General features: G+C 42.5%; 1 protein-coding gene across 6 annotated transcripts in view; it reads left to right on the top strand.

The window, feature by feature from the left end:
• LOC121486678 (acyl-coenzyme A synthetase ACSM2A, mitochondrial-like) overlaps positions 1-13,835 on the top strand; it is a 30,972-nt gene extending 17,137 nt beyond the window's left edge. For 2 of the 6 annotated variants that reach the window (XM_041747772.1, XM_041747775.1), the window contains exons 6-14: positions 1,697-1,853; positions 3,788-3,867; positions 4,087-4,210; positions 5,395-5,475; positions 6,925-7,026; positions 7,923-8,050; positions 8,172-8,271; positions 9,316-9,435; positions 12,442-12,652. In XM_041747772.1, coding sequence (XP_041603706.1) covers positions 1,697-1,853; positions 3,788-3,867; positions 4,087-4,210; positions 5,395-5,475; positions 6,925-7,026; positions 7,923-8,050; positions 8,172-8,271; positions 9,316-9,435; positions 12,442-12,546 — 997 coding nt within the window. In that variant the 3' untranslated portion in view covers positions 12,547-12,652. Of the gene's footprint in view, positions 1-1,696; positions 1,854-3,787; positions 3,868-4,086; positions 4,211-5,394; positions 5,476-6,924; positions 7,027-7,922; positions 8,051-8,171; positions 8,312-9,315; positions 9,436-12,441; positions 12,653-13,098 lie in introns of those variants that run through there. The other 4 variants (XM_041747773.1, XR_005986703.1, XM_041747776.1 and 1 more) reach the window with 4 other exon arrangements.
• Positions 13,836-25,634: the final 11,799 nt, after the last annotated feature.

The raw sequence follows: 25,634 nt of genomic DNA, 5'->3' as shown, positions 1-25,634 counted from the left end.
GATTACCACAGGGTATATATGCATCCCCCCCCCCAGTCCAATCTATATCTTGTTCTTGGAATGCTGGTTTTGTTTTGATGCCACCCACATTCCAGGAGGGCATTTTGGATATCAGCATCAAAGTACTTTTCAAATCTGTTGAGGTAGAAGCTATAATTGGATTATAGTATACCCTTGAGTAATACAAGGGTTAGGGGCATTGGCCCCAGTGTAGCTGAAAATCCAGGGATAACTTTTGACTACTCCAAAACTTTTTTTTTAATAATAAATTTATTTTTTATTGGTGTTCAATTTGCCAACATACAGAATAACACCCAGTGTTCATCCTGCCAAGTGCCCCCCTCAGTGCCTGCCAACCAGTCACCACCACCCCCCGCCCTCCTCCCCTTCCACCACCCCTAGTTCGTTTCCCAGAGTTAGAGTCCAAAACTTAACTACTAATAGGCTACTGTTGACCAGAAGCCCTATTAATAACATAAATAGTAAACATATTTTGTATGTTATATGCATTATATACTCTATTCTTACAATAAAGTAAGCATGAGAAAAGAACATTTTATTAAGAAAGTCATAAGGTAGAGAAAATACATTTACACTATTGTACATGTACTCTACTGAAAAAAAATCTGCATGTAAGTGGACCCATGCAGTTGAAACCCACACTGTTCAAGCGTCAACTGTAATGAGGTAATCTGAGATTATATAATTCAAAATTACCTTTTGCTATATATCAACCTCATCAAAGGAATCAGAAAATATTATGCCAAGGTTGTCGTGCAATAATACTAAGAGATATTCAGAGTCTTCTTTTCTTTTTTCAGGATATCCTGCTTATCATGTTAAGTCTATTATTAGAACTGGAAAAAATATTTTAATGCAAAAAAAATCTCAAAAACTTAAATGTCCCATCTATGAACCTGTAGTGCCAGAAGATTAAATTAGTTAATAGAAGAGCTATAGTAAAAATGCAGTTTCCAAAAGGTGGAGTGACAAATTACTTAAGTGTAAGATATTAAATTTCCACCCCTCACCTCAAAATTTGGTCCCAATAGGACACAATTTCCCTACACAGATGAAAATATTAATTATCTTCAGTAAGAGACTGTGATGATTCCCAGGCACAGGGAAGTTCTTTGTGTCTAGCCTGAATCATTTTTGCTCTAAGACAGGGCTAACAACTTTTATTCTGGTCTGAAGAGAGAAAGAGATACATTTAATCCTGTATAATACCTTCCACTGTGCTCAGGCAATTCATGATTCTTTAAGAAAACCAAAGGTCTATCTGGCCAAACTTGAACTTAGCAAGGCCACTTTTTTTAGAATATTCACCTATATGTCTTTTGTTAGTAAACATTTTCTGGGTGGTTACCTCATGCCCCAAATTACTCATTTCTGGGGATAAAATGAGAATGAGACCTAGTTATCTGTTAAGTCAAGTCTAGTGGGATCACACCTTCTGAATACTTGCTTCTTCTTGAAATAGGGGTGTGTGGATAGAAAAACTCCCCTTCCCCCGTGCCTCCTTATAGTTATGCACAGTGCTACACACACACACACACACACACACACACACACACACTTAGATATCCATACACTTATGCAAACACACCTTCCCCTCCCCCCACCACACACTCATTCTCCACTTATCCCATCATGAACTCATGTATATACACATGCATTTCTTCTATATTCTCAGTGTATGGACAGACATGCAGCCTTCTGACATAATATGGGTCATATCAGACACAGCTTGGATATTGAACATCATAGCTTCTTTTCTGCAACCTTGGGCAGTAGGAGCATGCTCATTTATCCATCTCTTGCCAAAGTTTGACCCAGTCATCATTCTAAAGGTAAGATAGGATCCAGTTTGCAGCGGATGGTCAGAAGAAGTTCAAGGTTTGCACACTCAAATTTATTATGGTTTCTTTCAACTCGGCATTTTTTTTTTTACTAAGTCTTGCCACATGGATAGACAGTATTCAGTAAGCGAGATGGAAAGGTCCCTGCCCTCATTGAGCTCCTGATCCAAGAAAGCAGAGAGACCCATATAAAAGAAATATGTTTAGGAGGCAGTCATCATAGGCCATTCATTACCCAAAACATATTTAATGGGCTCTTGCTTTTTGGTGTTGAATATTAGGTAGAGTTTTTCCTATGGAAATTCACGGGTCAGCCATTAAATAATATTTATATATTACATGACCCTGTACCATCAAAGCCATGGAAATGGGTTTATTTTGCTTGCAAAGTCATACACTATGTTAGATTCTACTTGTGATGGAGAATTGGACCATTGATGTTCTGAGGCCTTCGGGTCTCTGAAGTGATTAATGGCTCACTCAGATTTCTGTTTGGCCAGCAATAGACCCTGGGAGCAAACTGAGACATGGATGGCATACTTAAAGATCAAAGGTCAAGCATGGTCTAGGTTCTCTCAAGAGATTCTTTACAGATGGTTCCATTACTCCCTATTTTAAACAAATTTAATCTATTGTAACTGCCTCCTTCTGAAAGGATTTGAAGTGGCTTGTGTTAAGTGTCAAAAATAGAAAACAGATGTAAAATTGTAAAGCATATTAGGAAAATATAGGATGGGGATTTCAGTGGGTTGAGAGGGTGGAATTAAGAAAAGTAAGGAGAAGTATAGCAAATAAGTAGCTGATTGCATGTTGGGCTTCCTGCAAGGCAAAGCAATAAGGAAAATGAGAAAATTTTCATCACTTATACCAGTTCATCAAGAACACTCAGAAGAAATAACTGTGTGATGTGCTAATGTTAGTATTTTTTTTCTAGACATTTTTGCCTGAACCACTCTTTGTAATAAAGTATGTGTGAAGCAAAACATTGGATGGAGTTGGTGTTGCATAACAGTTAAAAGTACAGGCCACTAATGCTGGTTCCACTCACTGCTGGTTGTATGACCTTGGGCAAATTACTTAATTAAACCTCTTAGTTTTCCCTTCTTAAAATGGGACTGATAATACATACTCCATGAGGTTATTGTGAGAATTCAATGAGATAGCACAGGGGCTGGCAAGTATTCACTTCTAGCTATTTTTAGTAACATTTCTACTGAATTGTCTATAGGCACTTATAATTTTTCTTTTTTAAAAAATATTTATTTACTTTAGATAGAGAGAGAGCATGAGAAGGGGGAGGGGAGAGGGAGAGGGAGAGGGAGAGGGAGAGGGAGAGGGAGAGGGAGAGAGAATCCTCAAGCAGATTCCTTGTTGAGCATAGAGCCCAACAAGAGGCTAGATTATGACCCAGGCCAAAACCAAGAGTTGGCCGCTTAACTGACTAAGCCTCCAAGGCACCCCAGTGCTTTTAACTTTTCAAAGCACTTTTCTACCTAAATTGTGTCCCAAAAATATCTTCAGGAAAATAGGGCTGGAATTCATCTGTTAACAAAGCTAGTCCTGGAAGGTTAAGTAACTTAACCAAGACAATATGTCTGATTTGCAACAGTAACTGAGCTCCTTCCCTTGGTGACTAGGGGTTTACATAATTCTAGAGGTGTGTTAATGGGGGCTGGTCATTAAATTGGCAGGAATAGTGAGCCAGAATTTGACAAAAATATTCCAAATTAGTCCTGGACCCTTTCTTTAAAATGATAGGTGGTTATTTCTCTATTATTTTTGACTTAAGAATTTGGTCTGAAATAGAATAAAGAAAGTAAGATTTCCAGAGCCCAACTCCAGGACCCATGCTTGCAACCACTATGCATGCTGGTAAGTTCTGTACCTAACCTGGTGCTTAGTGTCAGTCGGCTCTCTCCCTCCAGGTGCTGTCCAGCTACCCAATCAACAACTTTGTAGGAGCACCCATCATTTACCAGATGTTGATACAACAGGATTTTTCTAGGTGATGAGGCTTTGGGGGTTGGTAAGAGCCTGTGGGTTTATTGGCCCAATCCTCCTGTGTCCACCACATACACATATGCTCATCTCTCTGACCTGTTAAGCATGGGTTGCCCTGTGAAGCCTGCCTCAGCATTAAAGTACCTAGAATCCTCTCCAGGCCTGGACAGAGTTGGTTCTAGGGAGGCTCAGGGTGAATATTTACCTATCTTCTCTCCTTCAGCTATAAGTTACCACATCTACAGAACTGCTACAGTGGAGGGGACACTCTCCTTCCAGAGATTTTGGAGAACTGGAGGGCCCGGACAGGATTGGACATCCGAGAATTGTATGGCCAGACGGAAACGGTACCTACTCCTAGGGGAACCATGTGCTGGTGAACCTGGTGGGCTTCCAAAGGCTCTATGATAATAAAAATATGAGCCACTACTTATCATGCACTTATTCAATAAATATTTATTTTGCAACTACTATGGAATAGGTACTGTTTTAGCATCAACAAAGCAGCCAAAGCTCCTACTGTCCTGGACATTACATTCCAGTGGAAATGGGGGTGTTGAGACATAAACTAATAGATATATAACATGGCAGACAGTGAGACATTTTATGGAAAAAAGTAAAGCAGGTGAGATGGGGTGAGATAGGCTGAGGAACTGGTATTTCAGATATGGATATCAGGGAAATCCTCTTTAATGAGGTAACATTTCAGCAGAGACCTGAATTTATCAAGCATGTTATCCTCTGTACTAATCTGCTCAGACTAAAGTGAGGAATGGGGATAAGAACCCACTAAGACCCCCACCTTACCTGCTGAGATGTCTTCTTGGAACTCTTGGGGCCCCTTGAGCATGAGGTGAATTCATATTGCTCTGTACCACACCACTTATCAAAAAAAACCTGAGGTATAGTTTCCCCAGCAACTTTTCCAATGCCTCTTGTGACTCTCAGTACCTCTGGCCTCCTCCTCTCCACTCGTTCATCCCACACCGCTCTGCGGCTAATAGGTTTCCCTGGCAGGATTCGTGAGGTAGCTTGTGGACGAGAGCGATATGATGTAGAACTTTGCAAATGTGGGTGAGGACAATGGCTATGTGGCAAGGACTTCCAGCTGAAATGTTTAGGGAATGTTCCTTTCAATACCAGCATCTCTATCAGATTCATTTTAGGATTCAAGCAGAGCTAGCTCTCTTATGAGAGGTAATTTAATCCCATACTGTTTTAAAGGATTTTTGTTGTCCGTCATCCCTATTATAGTATAGTTCCCTCTAAATAGATTATGATGTGGCTGGCAGTTCCTTTTCCCTGGGGAGGGATCAGTCAGATTGTTTTCCCAACAATGTAGTGCAACCCCTCAGAATGGGGGTTCCAGTCAAAGGTTGGCAGGGGGGGAACCAGGAAAAGAGACGGAGCTACCAAAGAAACGGCCACTTCATGACTGTGTTAGGATCTGCTCTGCTCTACTAAATCTTTGTTTTTTCTGTGACCACATGACTCTCCTGAGGTTTGCCAATCCATCTACCACTTTCTGCAGGGAATAACTTGCAGAGTTTCCAAGAACATGAAAATCAAACCTGGTTACCTGGGAACTGCTATTCCTCATTACGATGTGCAGGTTTGTTAGGGGCTCTAAGGAGGGAGGGAAAAATAAGGAATACACTAATTTTTCAGTAATTTATTTATTACATTGTTCACTGAGGAAAAATAATTGAAATTAAACATTTAAATCATATTTTAAAAGGAAGAGTAACAATGAAAAGAAGGAAGGGAGGGAAGAAAAAAGAAAGGGAGAAAGGAAAGACAAAAGAAAATTAATCATATTTATATAATCCAGAGAAAACCACTTTGAATAGCAAATTAAGTAGCTAGCTATTTACATAAATATATACACTTTTTAAAAAAATAAGAGTCAGTCTTGACATATCATGTTGTAACTCACTTTTATCCTTGAACAAAATTGGGTGACTATCTTTCCAGGTCAAATAATATCTTCTTACAGCATGAGTTTTAATGACTACTTAGTAATAGATAGTATGGTTCCACTACTCTTTATGCCTTTTATTGGTCAATGGATGATTTCCAAAATTTTCACTCGTAAAAACATTAAACAAGATGTTTTACCTAAAATTTTGCTCTTTTCCCTTATTATTTCTTTGGGCTAAATTTCAAGAAATAGAATTTGTGTCTATGGTTACATGCATAGATATATGTATCTAAAATGTAAAACAACTTATACTCTATTCAGTGTTATTTGTAGTTGCCTACTTCTCCCTCCCCCTGACTATGATCATAAATTTTAAAATTTAAATCCAATTATCCAACATATAGTAGTACATCATTAGTTTCAGGTGTAGACTTCAATGATCATCAATTATGTATGACACTCGGTGTGTAATCATTCTTTAAAGATTTTGTTTATTTATTTATTTATTTATTTAAGAAAGAGACAGAGCATCAGCAGGGGAGAGGGAGGAGAAAAGGAGAGGGGAAAGCAGGCTCTCCGCTGAGCAGGAAGCCCGACATGAGGCTCCATCCCAGGAACCTGGGATCATGACCTGAGCTGAAGGCATATGCTTAAGTGACTGAGACACCCAGGTGCCCTTATAATCACTTTTAATATCCTTTTAAAAATATTTTTCTTCATTCTCATATAATCCTGTGACATAAGCTGTTATTATCTCTGTCATACAAATGAAGGCAGTGAAACATAGAACTTGGGCTCAAAGTCAAGTAGTAAAGAGCCATAATTTGAGTTTTGATCTGTCTGATGTCCAAGTTCATGGCCTACAAAGATCATGGGAAGCTATTCTTTTTACTGAGCTCCCACAGACAGGAGGTTCTCTTCCCAAGGTCATCTGGTCCAGTTTCAATAAGGGGGTTTACCTCAACCATCCCAGGTAGATGGATTAGAGGTTGGGATGTAAAACTCTTTGCTCCTCTTTGTTTCTGGTTCTTGTTTTCAATCACCACTAGAGCAAGAGGGTCTTCCATCAGACCAGATCAGCTCTTCCATGCTGCTGCTCCAGCCACATAGAATCTACTTTCTATCTGCTTCCTCCTTCAGGTCTTGGATGACAAGGGCAATGTCTTGCCCCCTGGCATCGAGGGAGACATTGGCATCAGAGTAAAGCCTATCAGGCCTATAGGCATCTTCTCTGGTTATGTGGTGAGGAACCAAATCCTCCCCTCTGTTCTCTATGAAGATAGTGGACTCTGAGAGGGATGGGGTGGGGGAAAAGTTATGTATCTCCCAAGAGGTAAACCAGGGCAGGACATGGGACAGGTCCAGTGTCCAAGAATGGGCACTTTGTGGAGAGAAAAAAAACTGGGTATTCACCCCTGCCATCCTTAACCTATCCCAAATTCTTCTTCTTGAAGAATTATCTTTCTCCTATTACCCTTTTCCATTTCCACCCCCCAAAAAATGTTCCATGTCAAAAAGTTTATTATCCCCAAACTACATAAAGCAGTACTCTCCCAAGGCAACCCTGCCCCTCTCCAAGTATCTGTCCCCCATTGATATCCTTTAGAGCCATCCTAGACATGACACTGAGACCTTACCATATAGGTGGAAACTTCCCTATCTTCAGACTTTGGAACATTAGAAATAGATGATCCTCAAGCCTGACTGGCTTGCTATACAGATGAGGATGGATAGTGAAGTCAGAGATTACAAGAGTCAACCAAGACCACTGCTATTGAAAAAATGGGCAGAGGAGACCTCAAACACACACCTTCTGATACCAAGATGATGAAATAATCACTTAAATAAATCCAAAGCTAATAGTTGCTGCCATTTATTGTGTGCTCACTACAACATAATGCCCAAGAGAATAGGTGAATAAATGAATCAATAGTATCCATCAGACTGGACCCTGGAGAGTAGTTGAGAGGCACTGGGTACAATATTGAAATAAAAGGGAAAGTTCCAGGTCCATCTGAAGGGCTGAGGGCAAGACCATCATGTGTAGTTGTTCAATCTACAAATCTGTTTGTGCCAGCCCTGGGGCAGAGGATTTAGGCTTTGCAGTTATAGTGACTATGACTCTCTGTGGTCACCAGGACAATCCTGAGAAGACAGCAGCCAGCATTCGAGGGGATTTTTGGATACTTGGAGATCGGGCAATCAAGGATCAAGACAGCTACTTCCGGTTCATAGGCCGGTCAGATGATATCATTAACTCCAGTGGGTGAGCTTGGTTTCTGGGCTGGAAAGGGTAATCTGGATCTTTATTCTGGCTGGCTCTGAACTTTTGGGCTGGCCAAGAAGTTGAGTGTCTAGTGTTTTCTGAAAGACAGGCTCTTCTACAGGTATCGGATTGGGCCCTCAGAGGTGGAGAATGCACTGATGGAGCATCCTGCTGTAATTGAGACAGCTGTAATCAGCAGCCCAGACCCTGTCCGAAAAGAGGTGACATGGGAGCAGTAGCCTGTGGCTGCAGGAGTAGGAGGTGGGGTGTGCAACTTTTGGAGACAAGGGCACATGGCTTAGTGGTTAAGATTTGATGAAATCTATGGGCTCGAAAGCCCTACCACTTACTAGCTGTGTGACCATGGGCAAGTTACTCAGCCTTTTTGAGCCTCAGTTTCCATCTGTAAGATGAAGTGTTATTGTGAGAATGAAATGTGTTAATATTTGTAAAGTGCTTGCAACAAAGCCTGGCGCACCATATAAGGACTATTATTATGAGGCCACAGCTATTTCATTGTGCTGGTTGCCATTTGAATCCAAATTTGAGTCCTGACTAGAACAGAGGAGGGATTTGAGCCAAGGGATAGAGCCCCTAAGCCATGGGGTTTACGAGAACATAAGGAAGAAGACCCCTTTGATGTTACGGCTATAGAAACAGGCCCAGATGGAGTCTAATAGACTTGGTATATGTGTAGAGAAAAGTAAGGTACAGAGGTGGGGGGTCCAAGTACATTTTGATAGGGTACAAGTTGACCATCATATCTCTGACAGATATGTGTCATATCACCCATGGAAATAATAGGAGCCAGTAGACAAGGGAAGCCCAAAGGGGATCCTCTACTGAAAATCCCTCTGTTCCAAGCACTGAGCTATGGCTTGCTATATATGATTTAATTTTATTTCCCATGAATTAATTATGACAATTGGATTATCCTTTTATAGAGGTACAAACTACGGTCTTTGTTTTTTGCTCTTCTAAGAAGTTTCTCCCTGTCACTCTCTGTTATCCCTAGGTTATAAAGTAAGGGTACTTTTTAATTTATAGTCCTGCCTACCCATCCAATAAGCCACTTTAATGAGAACGGGAACCTTAGGTATTGTTAACCCTATTTGTTCCCTTTCCTTTGCCCAAATATCTGGAGGCACAGTTGAGGGGATATAAAGGTGGTAGATTTGGTAGGAAGCCTTAACTCTACTTCTGTATTATTCCAGGATATGGCAACACACTGATCCCTTCTCTCTTGGCCCTCATCCTCCTGGTAGGTGGTGAAGGCATTTGTAGTTCTGGCCCCACAGTTTCAGTTCCACAACCTGGACCAGCTCACCAAGGAGCTACAGCAGCATGTGAAGTCAGTAACAGCCCCATACAAGTACCCAAGGAAGGTAAGGCCTCCGAGCCCCCATGCTCCCCTCACTTGAGGAACAGAGATATTTCTCTTCTTGTATTTCTATTTTTCAGGCTGTGGGTAATGCCTATAATGCCAAAGTTCTGCCTGACTCTAACCAAGCAAGTCCCAAAAGACCATTCAATAGCTGTTTAGATGCTTGAAAATTGGCCTCAGGCTTGCTGAGCTTGCTTTGAATTGAAAGTTGAGGGCTCCCATGGGAACAAGTTCTGGCCAATACCCCATCAAATTCCTACTCTCTGCACTGGGGTCTTGCTATTTGTTCAGGATTCTTTCACTTTTCAGAAACAGAAATCCAACATGAACTGTATCGCTCACACAATTAAAAAGTGCAGGGATGGGGGCATCTTTAGTTGTGGCTGGTACCAGACATTCAAATGATATAATCAGGGATGCTTCTTTCACCTCTTGACTCTCTTTCTTTCTGTACTGGCTTCATTTCTTAAAATTTTCCTCCTTTGTAATGGCTACCAGCAGCTCCAAACATAGGTTTTTAGCAGCTTAGCAAATCACAGTAATAAAAGAGCATCTTTCCCCGCAAGGCATCAGCAAGTCTTCAGGTTGATGCTCATTGGACCAGTTTAGGTCATGGGCCCATCATTAAATAATCCCTATAACTAGGGTGAGGGAACACTTTGGCCAGTTCTGGGTCATGTGATCACCTATGAAACAAGTTCAGGAAAGATGGAGAGAAAACTGCTATACCCATGATATGGATGGAGGGAGAGAGGGGTGGCTTCCCATAGGAATATGGAAGTGCTCTTACCAGAAAAGGCAGAAAGTATAGAATCCACTGTACCTGTTTTCATACTGAGACAGGGAACTAAGGCATGGGGGTTGACACTGAAGGGGGACCCAGTTTTTGGAGGTAGGTAGGAGCTTGCCCCAGGGAAAAGAGAAAAAAATATTTTTGATCTCTGGTAGAGATGAGAGCAACTATATTAAATTTAAAGCTACTGAGATGTGTACCTAACGTAGAAGCTCACTGATGCTTTGTCAGCATAGGTTAATTGTTGCAAGTGGATTTTCCAAGAAACAGACTCGATTAACATATAAGAGGTTTGTTAGGGAGTTCTTCTGGATCAATGTCTGGAGAAAGAAAGAGAAGGGAAGAGAAGGGTGCAGGATTGGGCAGAAGGTGAAGATTCACTGTGATATTATGTCACTGAGGGCCTCAGCCAACCCCATGGGGAGTTCTGCAGGCAGGACAACCTTTCAGAGATCCAGAGCTGCAGGTGAGGTTGGGAGAGTGCTGTATAGTTCCATGTAGATCAGGCGTGGATGTAGGCTGTGCTGGAATGGGGATGTGGCCCTGGGAGAGGCAGCTCTCCTTTGGCTGCAGCAGTCCCCAGGGAGATCTGGCAGTGGGAGCTGGGAGGGTTAAATCATTCTTGCAGGGGAATCTATCAGCCCATCAAAGATTCTACCACATAGACTTTCAGCCTCAAACTCATAGGAAGGCAGTCAGTACAGCACAATCTATAGAATAAGACAGTTGCATTCAAAATTGATCTCTGTCACTTACTCAACAATCTCTCTGTGCTTCATTTTCCTTGTCTGTGAAATGGGGACAATAGTGTTACTCCTTTCCAGGTTGTTAATAAGAAGAATTAATATTTGTAAGACATAGGCACTCAGAAGATTAGCACATAATAAGCATTTAATAAGTATTTTTAAGGGGAATTAGAAATCTAATAACACCCAATATATTATGAATTTTGAATTGTAACTGAATATTTTGGAGGATCCAGTGGATCCACAATATAATGTTATATTACTCAATAGATGTGTCTCTTTTTAAAAGTCTCTCCTCTAGAATGCTTTGGGCAGGATTCTTTGATCTCTTCCCTCCTTCCTAGGACCAAACCCTTCCTAAATCTCCCCTGTGGCTTCTCTTTACCCTGCATCTATAGCCTTTACCCTCTATCCAGTTCTGCCTTATAGTGCTAAAGCATCCAGAGACCACAGGAAGTGAATAGGTGTAGCTGTGTTTCAATAAAACCTCATTTACAAACATAGGAGGAGGGCTGGATTTTGCCCTCAGGCTATAGTCTATGAATCCCTGCTCCATCCCATTGTGATTTTAACAAACCCCTCCCTCAACAAAGTCAGTCTTGCCTATGTAAGACCCCCACATCAACTTTTAAGAAGATAACTTTTCCATATTAGTATTGGTATCCCTATTTTTAGTACTTTTATCAAACTCACAACCATCTGACTCCTGGACCAATACCTTGGCAAGCTGAGCCTTGTAATAAGGAAGTCTCTGTGAACTGTCTTCATCATCCATATCTTAGGATTCAGGAATATTAGATGGAGGGGTCCTCGACTTCAAACATTTTTCCCCACAGATATAAAGAATGAGATTAGAGAGATCTTATAGTTCTGCCAACAGGAAATGACTGAGCTGGAATTCAAAGTCAAGTCTCCGAGCTCTTAAATATTTACTGTCTGTAGTCCAGGTTAATAACCACAGCTAATATTTTGAGTGTTTACCCATGCCAAAAACTTGGCTTGCCTAATTTCATTTTTTCCTCACAATAACCCAATAAAGTTGTTACTATCCTACAGTTAACTCAGTGGGAAAATTGTCTCAGGAAAGTCAAGTGACCTGTCCAAAGCCAGGGAGGTGGTAGAGGAAAGACCATAGGCCTTTCCTATGGCGATGTCAAAGCTCAGGTGTTTGAGGACTGTATAGTGTCACATTTGCTGTGCTGCTTCTCTTCTGTCCTAGGGTATGTTAGACACCATTGGCTGGACCTTTATGTACCATTCCAGCCATTGTCTTCTTGCCTTTGTCCCAGAACACTTTCTGAAGCTTCTTATTGCCTAGGGGCTGCCCTGGGAGTGTTCCAATCTCAGTCTTCACTCACCTGGAGCCTCCAGCCTCAAGAGCTTCTTCTCACCCTATAGCAGTTCTTCTGAAAAATCTACCCCTACTGGGGTCACAGATGGCCCACACTAGGCTAACTATTCCCAACAGGTGGAGTTTGTTTCTGAGCTGCCCAAGACTAACACAGGGAAAATACAGCGGAAGAAGCTTCGAGACAAAGAGTGGAAGACATCCAGGCAAGCTGAGGCCCAGTGAGACCTACATGGGCATCCCTTTGGGCCCTACACTTCTTACTTCCATTTCCCTTTGGACTTTTTGCTTTCCTCTAGGGATAGAAGATTCCTTATGACAAGACAACTTATTTCTGTCTTTCCCTGGTTATTAGCACAAAATCTACTATATTAGATGTTGAAAGAAGAAAGGGGAGGGGGAATAAAGGAGAGGAAAAAAGAGAGGAAGAGAGAAAAAGGAAAGAAAAATTAGAGAAAGAATGAAACAGCAAAATAAAGCAATTAGGAAAGAAAAAGAGGGAAGGCAGGAAGAGGGGGATGGAGGGATTGAGGAAAGAGAATTGGAGGAAGGCAGAGAAAGAGAAGAAGGAAGGGAGGGAAGAAGGGAGGAAATAAAAAACCTTGATAAAAATAGTAAGAGAAAGAAAAAAAAACCCAAGATTTTGACAAATAACCTAGTGTCCTTTACATAATGCTGAAATATAACTCAAGATTGGCTAAAAAAAAAATAGTAAGAGACTGATAAGAATGATTTGTCTCACGGAGAAGTGAGGGCAACTAATAATTATTCTCACAGGTAGATGGACAGTGGCAGAGTCCAGCAGAATCCTGGATCTTAGGAAGGAAATGAAAAGTCAACGCACTTCATCTTACCCCTGGACAGACCTCCATACAGACAGGCTTGCACCTGTGGTTAGGACATTGGAGGCCTCCTCAGGTCACCTCAAACCTCAGGACACACATGACCAGAGGAGGGGAATATCCACTATTGAGTGCTTTCCATATGCCAGACACTGTCCTAAGCATTTTATAAATACTATCATGTTTCACCTCTGTGTGGCATCTACAAACTTTGGTACATAGGTGTGAGAACACTATAGGAACCTCGAACAAGTGTCCCTTCCCCATGGCTCATGTTTGTGGTAGTATCTACTCTTCCTAGCATCAAGTAATTGTTGGGCCAGTGGGATCAAGGGGGATCAGGAGGCACCAACAAACTGGCGGCAGACCCTCCATCGTGTTATGCTCCCCTCAGAACTTTCCCACCACCAGCAGACCGCCCAAGGACACATCATCAGGTGGAGACAGGGCCTATGCAGGAAACCTGAACCACACCTTACCCAAACCCCATATAAGGGCATAAGCAGTTATCACCCCATACAGACACAACCCCCTACCCCTCCCCCCGTAAAAGCTCACATATACTCCCTTTGGGTGCGCCTTCCCTGGCCCATGACTCCCCACTCTCTCCCTCTCCTGTGGGCCACGGAACCTTGCCTGAGAGCACATCTCATTAAAAGCTTGCCTCAACCAGCTTTTGCCTGGCCTCTCTATTTCATTTCACTACCAATTGGATTAAACCTGACATTTGGTGCCGAAACTCAGGAGGGGATCAAGGCCGCACTCTGGTGGGGAACCTCTCTCCTCTCATCACCAGGACCTTGTCTGAACCCAATGCCTTGGATTGGGCAGTTCCCCCAATTCTGTGCCCCTGTCCAGGTGGTACTGCCTGAAGCCACAGCCACACCAGGGCAACTCCACTGAGCCACCGTGTGGCTTTCCATTGGTCCCTAGAGATCAGGAGACATCCTCATCCTCACGGTGACCTGTTTCTGTCCGTGACCCTGAGCTGCAAATGGGGACACCTGTTTTCAGTGTCTGGGTTACCTGGCAGGAATCGTGGGAACTGCCCAATCCAAATTTGACCCCCAAAACTACCTTGGATTGTCTACTGGCCAATTTTGAAACTCTGGGGTTCTCACAGGATCTCAGAAAATGCCGACTTACCAGACCCTTACAGATCTGAACAACCTTTGTCAATGCCACGGTAAATGGTCTCAGGTCCCTTACATTCAGGCTTTTTGGAACCTCTGCTCTTGTCCTTCCCTCTGTTCCACTGCACAAGTCCTTCTGGCATGGGCACCACCTTCTTCTGCCCCCAAAACAAAAGCCACTGATTCCTATCCTCCTTCCCCCCCCCCTCTTGGAACCTCTTGAGGGTCTCACTGGTCCCCCAGTCAGGGGAATCCCTACCCCTCCTCCTCCCTACTCGAAACCTTCTTCCCCCCTCCCTCTCCCTCTGCATCCCAAACACCCTTACCTATCCCCGACCCTCAACCTTCACTTCTTGCCTCCCCTCCAGGCTCTACCCATACAAGATCTCACAGGGTCTCTTCCTCCCCTGACCTACTCTGTCGCTTACGAGAGGTGGCGGGTGCAGAGGGCATTGTACGTGTTCACGTCCCATTTTCACTCCAAGATCTTTCCCAAATCTAGAAACAGCTGGGCTCTTACTCTGTTAACCTAGGAAACTATATCAAGGAATTCCAATATTTGACCCAGGCATATGGCTTGACTTGGCATGATTTCCATGTTATCCAGACCACCACCCTTACAACGGAGGAGAGGGAACATATTCAGGCTGTTGTCCAAGAACACTCAGACCAGGTCCATTTGACCAATGCCACCAGCCGGTGGGTGCTCAGGCAGTTCCCGCTGGGGATCCTGAATGGGATTATCAGACTGGCCAAGATGGCCGCTGCCGCCGCCACCGCATGGTCCATTGTCTTATCGCTGGCATGCAGGCGGCCTCTAACAAGGCTATCAACTATGATAAACTCTGGGAAGTTGCTCAGAACCCAGATGAAAACCCTGCAGTTTTCCTTAATAAGCTCACTGAGGCCTCAACCCAGTACACTGGCCTGGACCCAGCCACCCCAGAAAAGCAGAAATGAGTGGTCATTTTCCTCCCTAGCTGGGGCTACTGTCTTGGTGACCCATTTTATCTCTCAGTCCTCCCCTGATATCATAAAAAAATTTAAAAGGTCGAGGAGGGTCCTCAAACTCCCATTCCTGACCTGGTGAAAATGGCATTTAAAGTCTTTAACACCCGAGAGGAAGCGGTTGAACTTAAGAGGCAGGTTAGACTCCAGCAAAAGGTCCAACTCCAAACCCAAGCCTTGGTAGCAGCCCTGGCGGTCTCTGGAAGCCAACAGAAAGGGGAAATCAACTACACCCCCCCTGGGGCTTGCTTCAAATGTGGAACTGAGGGACACTGGGCCCATCAATGTCCCAATCCCAAGGAGCCAACATGGCCATGCCCTCAATGCAAGATGATGGGCCACTGAAATCCGACTGCCCCAGTCTTAGAGGATCCTCGGCACCTCCACGAGGTGGAAACCCCGAGCCGGTAAGTCTAGCCTTCCAACTACTCAGATTGGATGATGACTGATGGGGCCCAGACTCGGACACCTCCCCTAACCCAGGCTGAGCCCAGGGTCATGCTCCAGGTAGTGGGTAAGTCCATCGTTTTCCTGTTGGACATGGGGTGACCTACTCAATCTTGCCTTCTTACTCGGGTGTCAGTTTCCCCTCTCCATTAGTGGTGGTGGGAATTGATGGCACCTCCTCCATTCCACAAACTACCCCACTCCTCTCTTGCAGCCTGGATGAGTTCCCCTTCTCACATTCCTTCCTTATAATTCCTTCCTGGCCCCCTCCTCTCCTCGGCCAGCCAGGATATCCTACACAAACTCAAGGCCACCATTTGTCTTTCTCCCTCACCGTTTCTGCTCACCTCATCTTACCCTTAATCTCTCCTGATCCTTCTCCACCACCCCATCTCCCTTTACCCGTTAACCCCCAGGTCTGGGAAATCTCTAAACCAATTGTGGCCACTCATGACCCCCCCCCCCCAGGATAAATCCAGTTAAAAGATCAAACCTCCTTTCCTTCTCATCCCCAATTTCCAATTTTGGAAACTCACCAACGGGGTCTTAAACCTATTAATTGTTCCCACTGCTTTAGCTGTGCTGCCTTGGGCAAAGCCCCTGGTTGCCGTTCTGCTCCCTAATCATTTAACTGCACCAACCCCACACCCACACCTCCAGGACCTTCTCCCTCTCTCCACAACATTTCCTTATTCACCGACCCTCTCAACCACCAATTGCCTTTCTGTTATTCCACCCCTAACTCTTCCCTCTGCAATGTCACCCTGTCAAATGTTACCTCTCATCACGCCCCTATTGGCAGTTGCTTAGGTGCAATGGCACCCTTTCTAAATCTCTCAATACCTCTGCCTCTCTCTGTTTGCCTGTCTCCTTGGTTCCATGATTAACTATCTATAGTCAGGCAGAATTAGCCCTCCTTGCCAGGGCCCCCCAAAAGCAGAAACGAGTGGTCTTTTTCCCACTAGTTATCGGGGTCTCCCTGGCCTCAACCCTGGTGGCCATGGACTGGGGACGAGGGCCTTAATCCACTCTGCATATTCCACCAGGGACCTATCTGAAAGGCTTCAAATGGCCAGGGAGGCCTCGGCAGAGTCTCTGGCTTCCCTACAACACCAGGTAACATCAGTGGCTCAAGTTGAGCTCCAAAACTGACAACCTTGGACCTCCTCACCACAGATAAGGGCAGAACCTGCATGTTTCTCAATGAAGAATGCTGTTACTACATCAGTGAAACAGGTGTAATTGAGGCCAATCTCCACACCCTTGCCAAAGTTCGTGAGTCTCTCCAAACCCGGTACCACCGGGGCGGTCCAACTACACCCCAATGGTGGCAGACCCTACTAACTACATGGATCCTCCCCCTCCTAAGCCCATTCCTAATCATCAGCATATTATTAACAGTGGCCTCTTGTGTTCTCCGATTTATCCAGGAACGAGTTGAGAAATGTCTCGAGTATCTGTCAGTCAACTCCTCCTACACCTGTACTCCCACTTGCCCACTTCTGAGGGACCCCAGGATGCCGCCTACTCAGCAGGAAGTATCCAGATCTGAACCAATGCCCTATAACCACAAAAGGATCCGAATGTTGGACGGGTGGGATCAAGGGCGATCAGAAGGCACCAACAAAATGGCGGCAGACCCTCCATCTTGTTACCCTCCCCTCAGAACTTTCCCACCACCAGCAGACCGCCCAAGGACACATCATCAGATGGAGACAGGATCTATGCAGGAAACCTGAACCACACCTTACTCAAACCCCATATAAGGGCATAAGCAGTTATCACCCCATACAGACACAACCCCTTCCCCTCCCCCTTAAAAGCTCACATGTACTCCCTTTGGGTATGACTTCCCTGGCCCACGACTCCTCCCTCTCTCCCTCCCCTGTGGGCCACAGAACCTCCCCCAAGAGCATGTCCCATTAATAGCTTGCCTCAACCAACGTTTGCTTGGCCTATTTCTTTTCACTACCAATCGGATTAAACCTGACAGTAATAAAATCATTTTTAAGTCAAGAGCATGGGAATTGTGTTTGGAGAAAGTAAAGAAGTGGGGAGTGGCATTGAATGATGAATCACAGAATCCATTCCTGAGGGCTTTGGGCTTCATTTCCAATGAAGGGATGGAGGATGAACCTTCCTAGCAGGTACAAGTGAGCTGGAGAAGAAAGCAAAGGATCTCTGAGGGTCTAGGCTCTTCTCTGTCAGAATACTTAGTAATAACAGCAACAACAGTATTAAGAATATCAATCACTTATCAAGTCCTTACCAAGTGTCAGGCACTATGCCAGACAAATACATATGGTGGTTAATGTTCATAGTCACCGCTTGATTCCGGTAGTATCATTTTTTTTCCATTTTCCAGAAGAGAACGCAAAGACTTGGAGACATTCAGTGATACTACCCAAAGCCATGTAGCTGGTAAATGACATTTACAGGTTCAAAACCTAGACCCTTTTGCCTATAACACCTATGCATCCTTTCCTCTTGCTTGCCTTCTCTTCCAGCTCCTGACAAAGCACTTCTCTTGAAGCTATCTTAAAATGCCCACTAGAATGTGTACATCCTGTGATATACTTCTCCTGGGTAGTATATAGGGCTCTGGATGACACCAGAATTTTATGTTCATCCTAGCAGAGAAACACAGTCTGCTAACCAAATAGCAAAACTATGTCTTTCTCCATCTGAATCTATCTACATTTAGGGGAGCATCATTTAGTTGACAGCTTCCAAAAATTTAAAATCTAACAAATTGTTCATTTTGACACTTTCAGTACTATTTATCATTTTTTATCATGTCTCCACTACCCACATACTCACAGTCTCCTTATCTTCTCTAGGTTCATAAATGATTGGTGATGGGAAGGTTAGACAGCTTGTATAAAGTAATCATAATATTTCTCCAGTCCTTTCCACAAAGATTGGCTTCCTGTGACTATAATGAAATCACTGAATATAGTCTTTTTCAGGATGAGATAAAGATAGACCACCTCATCCTTCCTATTCTTATCTAGTAAAAGCCTGTAAGATATCCCAGTAACTCTAAGAACCAAAGGTAAGGGTTTCCAAGTCCCAGAGGTCCTGATATGAGATGTATATAACTTCCCTGGGCAATTATTAGCTCTAGGGGGATCCCAGACTAACCAATCTGTGTGTTTGTTTGTGTGTGTGTGTGTGTGTGTGTGTGTGTGTCTGTGTTGATGGCATAAGGTATCCTAGGCTTATTGCCATTATTTGTCGATATAAGGAGGAACTTAGCTTAGGGAAAGTACACTCAGTATTTCAACATCAAGTTCAAGTTCTGAATGATAAAAGGAAGATCATTGTAATACATGCATAAATGGTTTGGACTTCATCTGGATGGTAATGAGCTCAGTCAACAATGCATTTCTAAATTATTATCTTGGTAGCTGAAAAGTGAATACATTAGAGGTAAATTTGTGAAATTGTTTTTCCCTTTAATATTTATTTATTTACATAATCTTTATACCTAACATGGGGCTCAAACTCATTCCCCCAAGAACGAGAGTCATATGCTCTTCTGATGAAGCCAGCCAAGTGTCCCAAATTTGAGAAATTCTTAGAAGAATTTCTTCTTGGAACTCGGTGACTTAGTGACTAAATAAGGCAAGTGGGGTTAAGGTAAAAGAGGCACTTAAGGATTATGTCTAGGTTTTTGATTAGTTACAGTTAGTAGGTGATTATAATACTTTCTGAGAGAAACAGGTTTGAGGTAGGAACATTGAATTCTATCATGGTCATGTTAATACAGGGCTGGTATGTATTTAGTAATCAATTGGATATTTAATTTTGAACTCAAGGGAGAGGTCATGATTTTAAATATAGTTTAGGAAATTATCGAGACAAAGAGAAAGAATGAAATAGAAAGTTCCAAGATAACAAGAGGAACTATTCACTGAAGATAGGTCCTTGGAGAACAAGGCTATCTAAAGAGAAGAAAGAGGATCTCATGGACAATATTGAGAGAGAAGACTCAGAAAAGGCAGGATGTGATAACAGAAAGAAGAGAGCAATTAAAGAGTTCATTGACATTGCCCAGAATGACCAAGAGTGAGAACTGAAAAGGATCCATTTATCTGGCAGCAAGAACATTAGAGAACTTGTTTCCAGAAACAAAGAAACAACAGTTTCAATGAGTAAATAAGGGAAGAAAAGTTAGCTGTGGATTATGACAAATAAAAAAGAGGATAACAGCTAATGCAGTCTACTCTGTCCAATAAACATTAATTGGAAGGGGAAGAAACAAAAGAAAAGATACATAATCAAAGAAGCAACTTTAAAGGAAGGAAGGACTTGAGCAAGTGTGGTGAATATTGCTTTTCTCCTGTTGTTATGGCCTGAATTGTGTCCCCCAAATTTCATATGTTGAAACCCTAACCTCCGGTACCTCAGAATGTGACTGTATTTGGAGATAAGGTGTTTAAAGAGGAAGTTAAGTTAAAATGAGGTTATTAGAGTGGGCCCTCATCTAATCTGACTGGCATCATTAAAAGGAGAACAGATTAGGACACACGGAAAAATACCAGGGGTGCATGCAGAGACAGATGACCAAGTGAAGAGGTAGCAAGAGGATGGTTATCTGCAAGCGAAGAGGACACCAACCCTGCCAGCACCATAATCTTGGACTTCCAGCCTCCAGAACTGTAAGAAAATAAATGTCTGTTGTTTAAAACACCCAGTGTGTACTGTTTTGTTACACAGCCCTAGCAGACTAATACACCCATTCAATGACCTTCCCCACAATCACCTCTATACCAGCTTTTTTACCAAGTTCTGCTAAAAGAACCCTAATTTTGTCCAAAACCAGAGTGAGCTCACCCTTTCCATTTCTCTTGCATTAAGTCAATTAGAAAGTCTCGGTTTCTGACTTCTATGTCTTCTGCTCCTTTGAGGTATGGTAGATTTGTTTTCCAGCAAATATTCATCCTCTACTCACCCCTTCCCCCTTACACATCCTATGCAGGGAGGAGTACGGTTCTCTGTTTGTTGAGTTGCACTTGGTCTGTGGCTTGCTTTGGCCAATAGAATGTTAATAGACATGATGCAAATAGAAGTTTTAAATGTATTTACGGTGTTTGTCTTGATTTTTGGTCTACTGTGGAAAGAGCCACTAGTCTGAGACTTGTGAGAGGGAATTGTGTGTTGAATAAATGTGCACACTGTTTGCTATGCAATATTATCATAGCAATAAATAACTGAGGAACCTTAATTTCCTTTTTTAACAAAGAGATAACAAGGCTGGTCTCACATATTTGGCAGGGTACCCTACTGGAAACAGGGTTTAATAACAGAAACAATCTTTGCTTTCACTGTATTCATTTTTAGTTTCTTCCCTGTGGTAAGTAAAATAATTACTTAATTATTGTAGTGGTACAGAGTTTCATTTGGATTGCTATGGGGGGTTTTCCTGTTTATTTAATATTTAAAGGAAATTCATGTAAAAGAGAATATTGAATAAATAACAATAGAGGTAATCATGCATGGTTATAACAAAAAAGATAGGAGAGAAGGAAGGGAGGGTGGAAAAGAAGGAAAGAAACAAAGCAAGAAAGAATGAAAGAAGGGAAAAGAAAAGAAGGTGAGGTATGGCTAAGTTTGAGAAACAGTAAGAAGAGGACAAAATTCCAGGTGGAACCAGATTGGAAACCTAAAAGAAAAGGCAAGTACTGTCATCTTAACCCAAAAGAAAGTTTCTAAGAGGATCCATGGTGAAAGGAGCCAAATTTTCTTTTTTTCCTACTTAAAGAATATACTGATTTCACACAAATCTTAAGATAATTTGTTCCAACTCTCTGAAGAAAGTCCTTGGTATTTTGATAGGGATTGCATTAAATGTGTAAATTGCCCTGGGTAGCATGGACATTTTCACAATATTAATTCTGCCAATCCATGAGCATGGAATATTTTTCCATCTCTTTGTGTCTTCCTCAATTTCTGTCAGAAGTGTTCTGTAGTTTTTAGGTTATAGATCCTTTACTACTTTGGTTAGGTTTATTCATAGGTATCGTATACTTTTGGGTGCAATTATAAATGGGATTGACTCCTTAATTTCTCTTTCTTCAGTCTCATTGTTAGTATATAGAGATGCTACTGACTTCTGGGCATTGATTTTGTATTCTACCACACTGCCAAATTGCTGTATGAGTTCTAGCAATCTTGGGGTGGAGTTTCTGGGTTTTCTATGTACAGTATCATGTCATCTGTGAAGAGGGAGAGTTTGAATTCTTCTTTGCCAATATGAATGCCTTTTCTTTCTTTTTGTTGTTTGATTGTTGAGGCTAGGACATCTAGTACTATGCTGAATAGCAGTGGTGAGAGTGGACATCCCAGTCGTGTTCCTGATCTTAGGGGAAAGGCTCCCAGTGCTTCCCCATTGAGAATGATATTTGCTGTGGGCTTTTCGTAGATGGCTTTTAAGATGCGGAGGAATGTTCCCTCTATCCTTACACTCTGAAGAGTTTTGATCAGGAATGGATGCTGTATTTTGTCAAATGCTTTCTCTGCATCTATTGAGAGGATCATATGGTTCTTGTTTTTTTCTCTTGCTGATATGATCAATCACAATGATTCCTTTACGATTGTTGAACCAGCCTTGCATCCCGGGGATAAATCCCACTTGGTCATGGTGAATAAACTTCTTAATGTATTGTTGGAACCTATGGGCTAGTCAGGGGAATATTAAAAAAGAAAACCATAGCTGGGGGCATCACAATGCCAGATTTCAGGTTGTACTACAAAGCTGTGGTCATCAAGACAGTGTGGTGCTGGCACAAAAACAGACACATAGATCAATGGAACAGAATCCAGAATCCAGAAGTGGATCCTCAACTTTATGGTCAACTAATATTCGACAAAGCAGGAGAGACTATCCACTGGAAAAAGGACAATCTCTTCAATAAATGGTGCTGGGAAAATTGGACATCCACATGCAGAAGAATGAAACTAGACCATTCTCTTACACCATACACAAAGATAAACTCCAAATGGATGAACGTTCTAAATGTGAGACAAGATTCCATCAAAATCTAGAGGAGAACACAGGCAACACCCTTTTGAACTTGGCCACAGTAACTTCTTGCAAGATACATCCATGAAGGCAAGAAAAACAAAAGCAAAAATGAACTATTGGGACTTCATCAAGATAAGAAGGTTTGCACAGCAAAAAAAAAATAAAAAAACAGTCAACAAAACTCAAAGACAACCTACAGAATGGGAGAAGATATTTTCAAATGACCTATCAGATAAAGGGCTAGTATCCAAGATATATAAAGAACTTATGAAACTCAACAGCAAAAAAACACACAAAATACAATCATGAAATGGGCAAAAGACATGACCAGAAAACTCACAGAGGGAGACATAGACATGGCCAACAAGCACATGAGAAAATGCTCTGCATCACTTGCCATCAGGGAAATACAAATCCAAACCACAATGAGATACCACCTCACACCAGTGAGAATGGGGAAAATTAACAAGGCAGGAAACAACAAGTGTTGGAGAGGATGTGGAGAAAGGGGAACCCTCCTGCACTGTTGGTGGGAATGTGAACTGGTGCAGCCACTCTAGAAAACTGTGAGGAGGTTCCTCAAAGAGTTAAAAATAGATCTGCCCTATGACCCAGCAATTGCACTGCTAGGGATTTACCCCAAAGATACAGATGCAGTGAAATGCCAGGGACACCTGCACCCCGATGTTTCTAGCAGCAATGTCCACAATAGCCAAACTGTGGAAGGAGCCTCGGTGTCCATCTAAAGATGAATGGATAAAGAAGATGTGGTTTATGTATACAATGGAATATTACTCAGGTATTAGAAATGACAAATATCCACCGTTTTCTTCGATGTGGATGGAACTGGAGGGTATTATGCTGAGTGAAATAAGTCAATTGGAGAAGGACAAACATTATATGGTCTCATTCATTTGGGAAATAAAAAAAATAGTGAACGGGAATAAAGGGGAATGCAGAAAAAATGAGTGGGAGATATCAGAGAGGGAGACAGAACATGAGCGACTCCTAAGTCTGGGAAACGAACTAGGGATGGCGGAAGGGGAGGTGGGTGGGGGGTGGGGTTGACTGGGTGACGGGCACTGAGGGGGGCACTTGATGGGATGAACACTGAGTGTTATGCTATATATTGGCAAATTGAACTCCAATAAAAAAATAGAATAATAAAAAAAAGAAATGTAAAGCTCAGCCAAATTTTGGAAAAAAAAAGTAACCTCTTAATGTTATATACATTTCACTAAACCTTTAGTCTTCCAAGAGATCCAGTCTGCTAAAGAAGGAGGGATAGAAGGGAAGAGTGAGCAGGAAGGGGGCATTGGCTCAGAAGAGCTGGAGTATTTGCAGAAACTAAGATCCAGCTTGTGGATGCAGTCATGGTTGTTGTTGTTTGTCTGGCCATTCTTTTCTATCTGCTCATGGATGTCATTCCATCTCCTATGTCCCTCTATGGTCTAGGTACTCTGAAAAGAAAAGGATCCTTGATTAATAGAAACAGACACCCCTGAGGCTGTGAGCTGGATAAGGAGCCTATCCCACAATTAGTTTGGGAGATCCAGATATCCAAGCACACCATGCAGAGATATGAGACAATATGGTATCTGAAAGCTATAATGCAGAAGGGGCCTTACAGATGTTCTAAACGAAAGATTCACAGCAGCCCTACTCTGTTTCAAAGGGGGAAAATGCTTTATTGATATAATAAAAATCTAATGGAAATAGAAAAAAAGAGAAGGGAAAACCTATACATAGATGAAGGCAATAGTAAGCAGTAAAGGAGAATAAGACGAATGCAGGGCAACTAGGAGGCTCAGTAGGTTGAGTATCCAACTCTTGTTTTTGGCTCAGGTCATGATCTCAGGGCTATGGGATCCTGCCCTGTGTCAGGCCCTGCTCAGTACAGAGTCTACCTCAGATCCTCTCTCTCTCTCTCTCTCTCTCCTTCTCTCTCTCTCTCTCTCTCCTCTCAAATAAAATCTTTTTTTTAAAGAATAAGACAAAGTTATATCAAAGTTAAATCAAATCAGGTACTTAAAACATCCAACCTCATTAGGTAGGGAAGCCCCATGGAGAGATCCAGGGTGGAGTCTGGATTGAGAGGCCAGGGCAGAGCATTCTCCCTTCAGGTGAGACTTCTGAGAGACCATCTCCATAATGGCCATATTTATAGGGTAAATGATGGGGGCTGAAGTTCAACATTTGTTTGCCTATGGGCAGTTTGGAGTGAGCTGAATTTCTATACTATCATGTCTTTACATATTCAAGGATACTGGGCTTGGTGTACTTGCCTCACCTCCCCTCCAGATTCCATTCTCGTGGGCAGGGGATGGGGGAAGGCTAGCCTGGAGCCAGAATACATGCAAGGAAAAATTTATAGCTCTTTGCATTTCACACCAGAAGGGCCAATTCTGACCTGTGAGGCCAGCTAATGTCAACTAACCATGTTCCAAGGTCACTTATATAGCACTAGTCTCACAAATAATTTTCTTTAGCCCACCTGCATACATGCAGGTCTCTGACATATTTTGATGTTACTATCTCCACACAGTTTCCAGGACTACTGAGTCAGGGGAAGAGAGATAGAGGACTCACACCTGATCTTAAATGCCTTAGACCAGATATGATTTGTCTGCCTAGTGTTCACCGTCCAGACCTGGAATTCAGTGACCTCATTCTAACTAAAGAGAGTCATGAAAATGAAAAGAGAATGGAATCTTCAGAGAATTCCACCATCTTTACCATAGACCAGTTGTTACAGATGACCAAACTAAGGCACAAGTAGATAAGAAACCTGTTCAATGTTACAGAGCTGGTAACTGGTGAAAGCTAGACTGAATCCAGACTGCCTTCCCCAGA

This window comes from Vulpes lagopus, chromosome 3 (genome assembly GCF_018345385.1).
Source record: "Vulpes lagopus strain Blue_001 chromosome 3, ASM1834538v1, whole genome shotgun sequence".
NCBI lineage: Eukaryota > Metazoa > Chordata > Mammalia > Carnivora > Canidae > Vulpes > Vulpes lagopus.
This window is presented reverse-complemented; position numbering and strand designations above follow the sequence as displayed.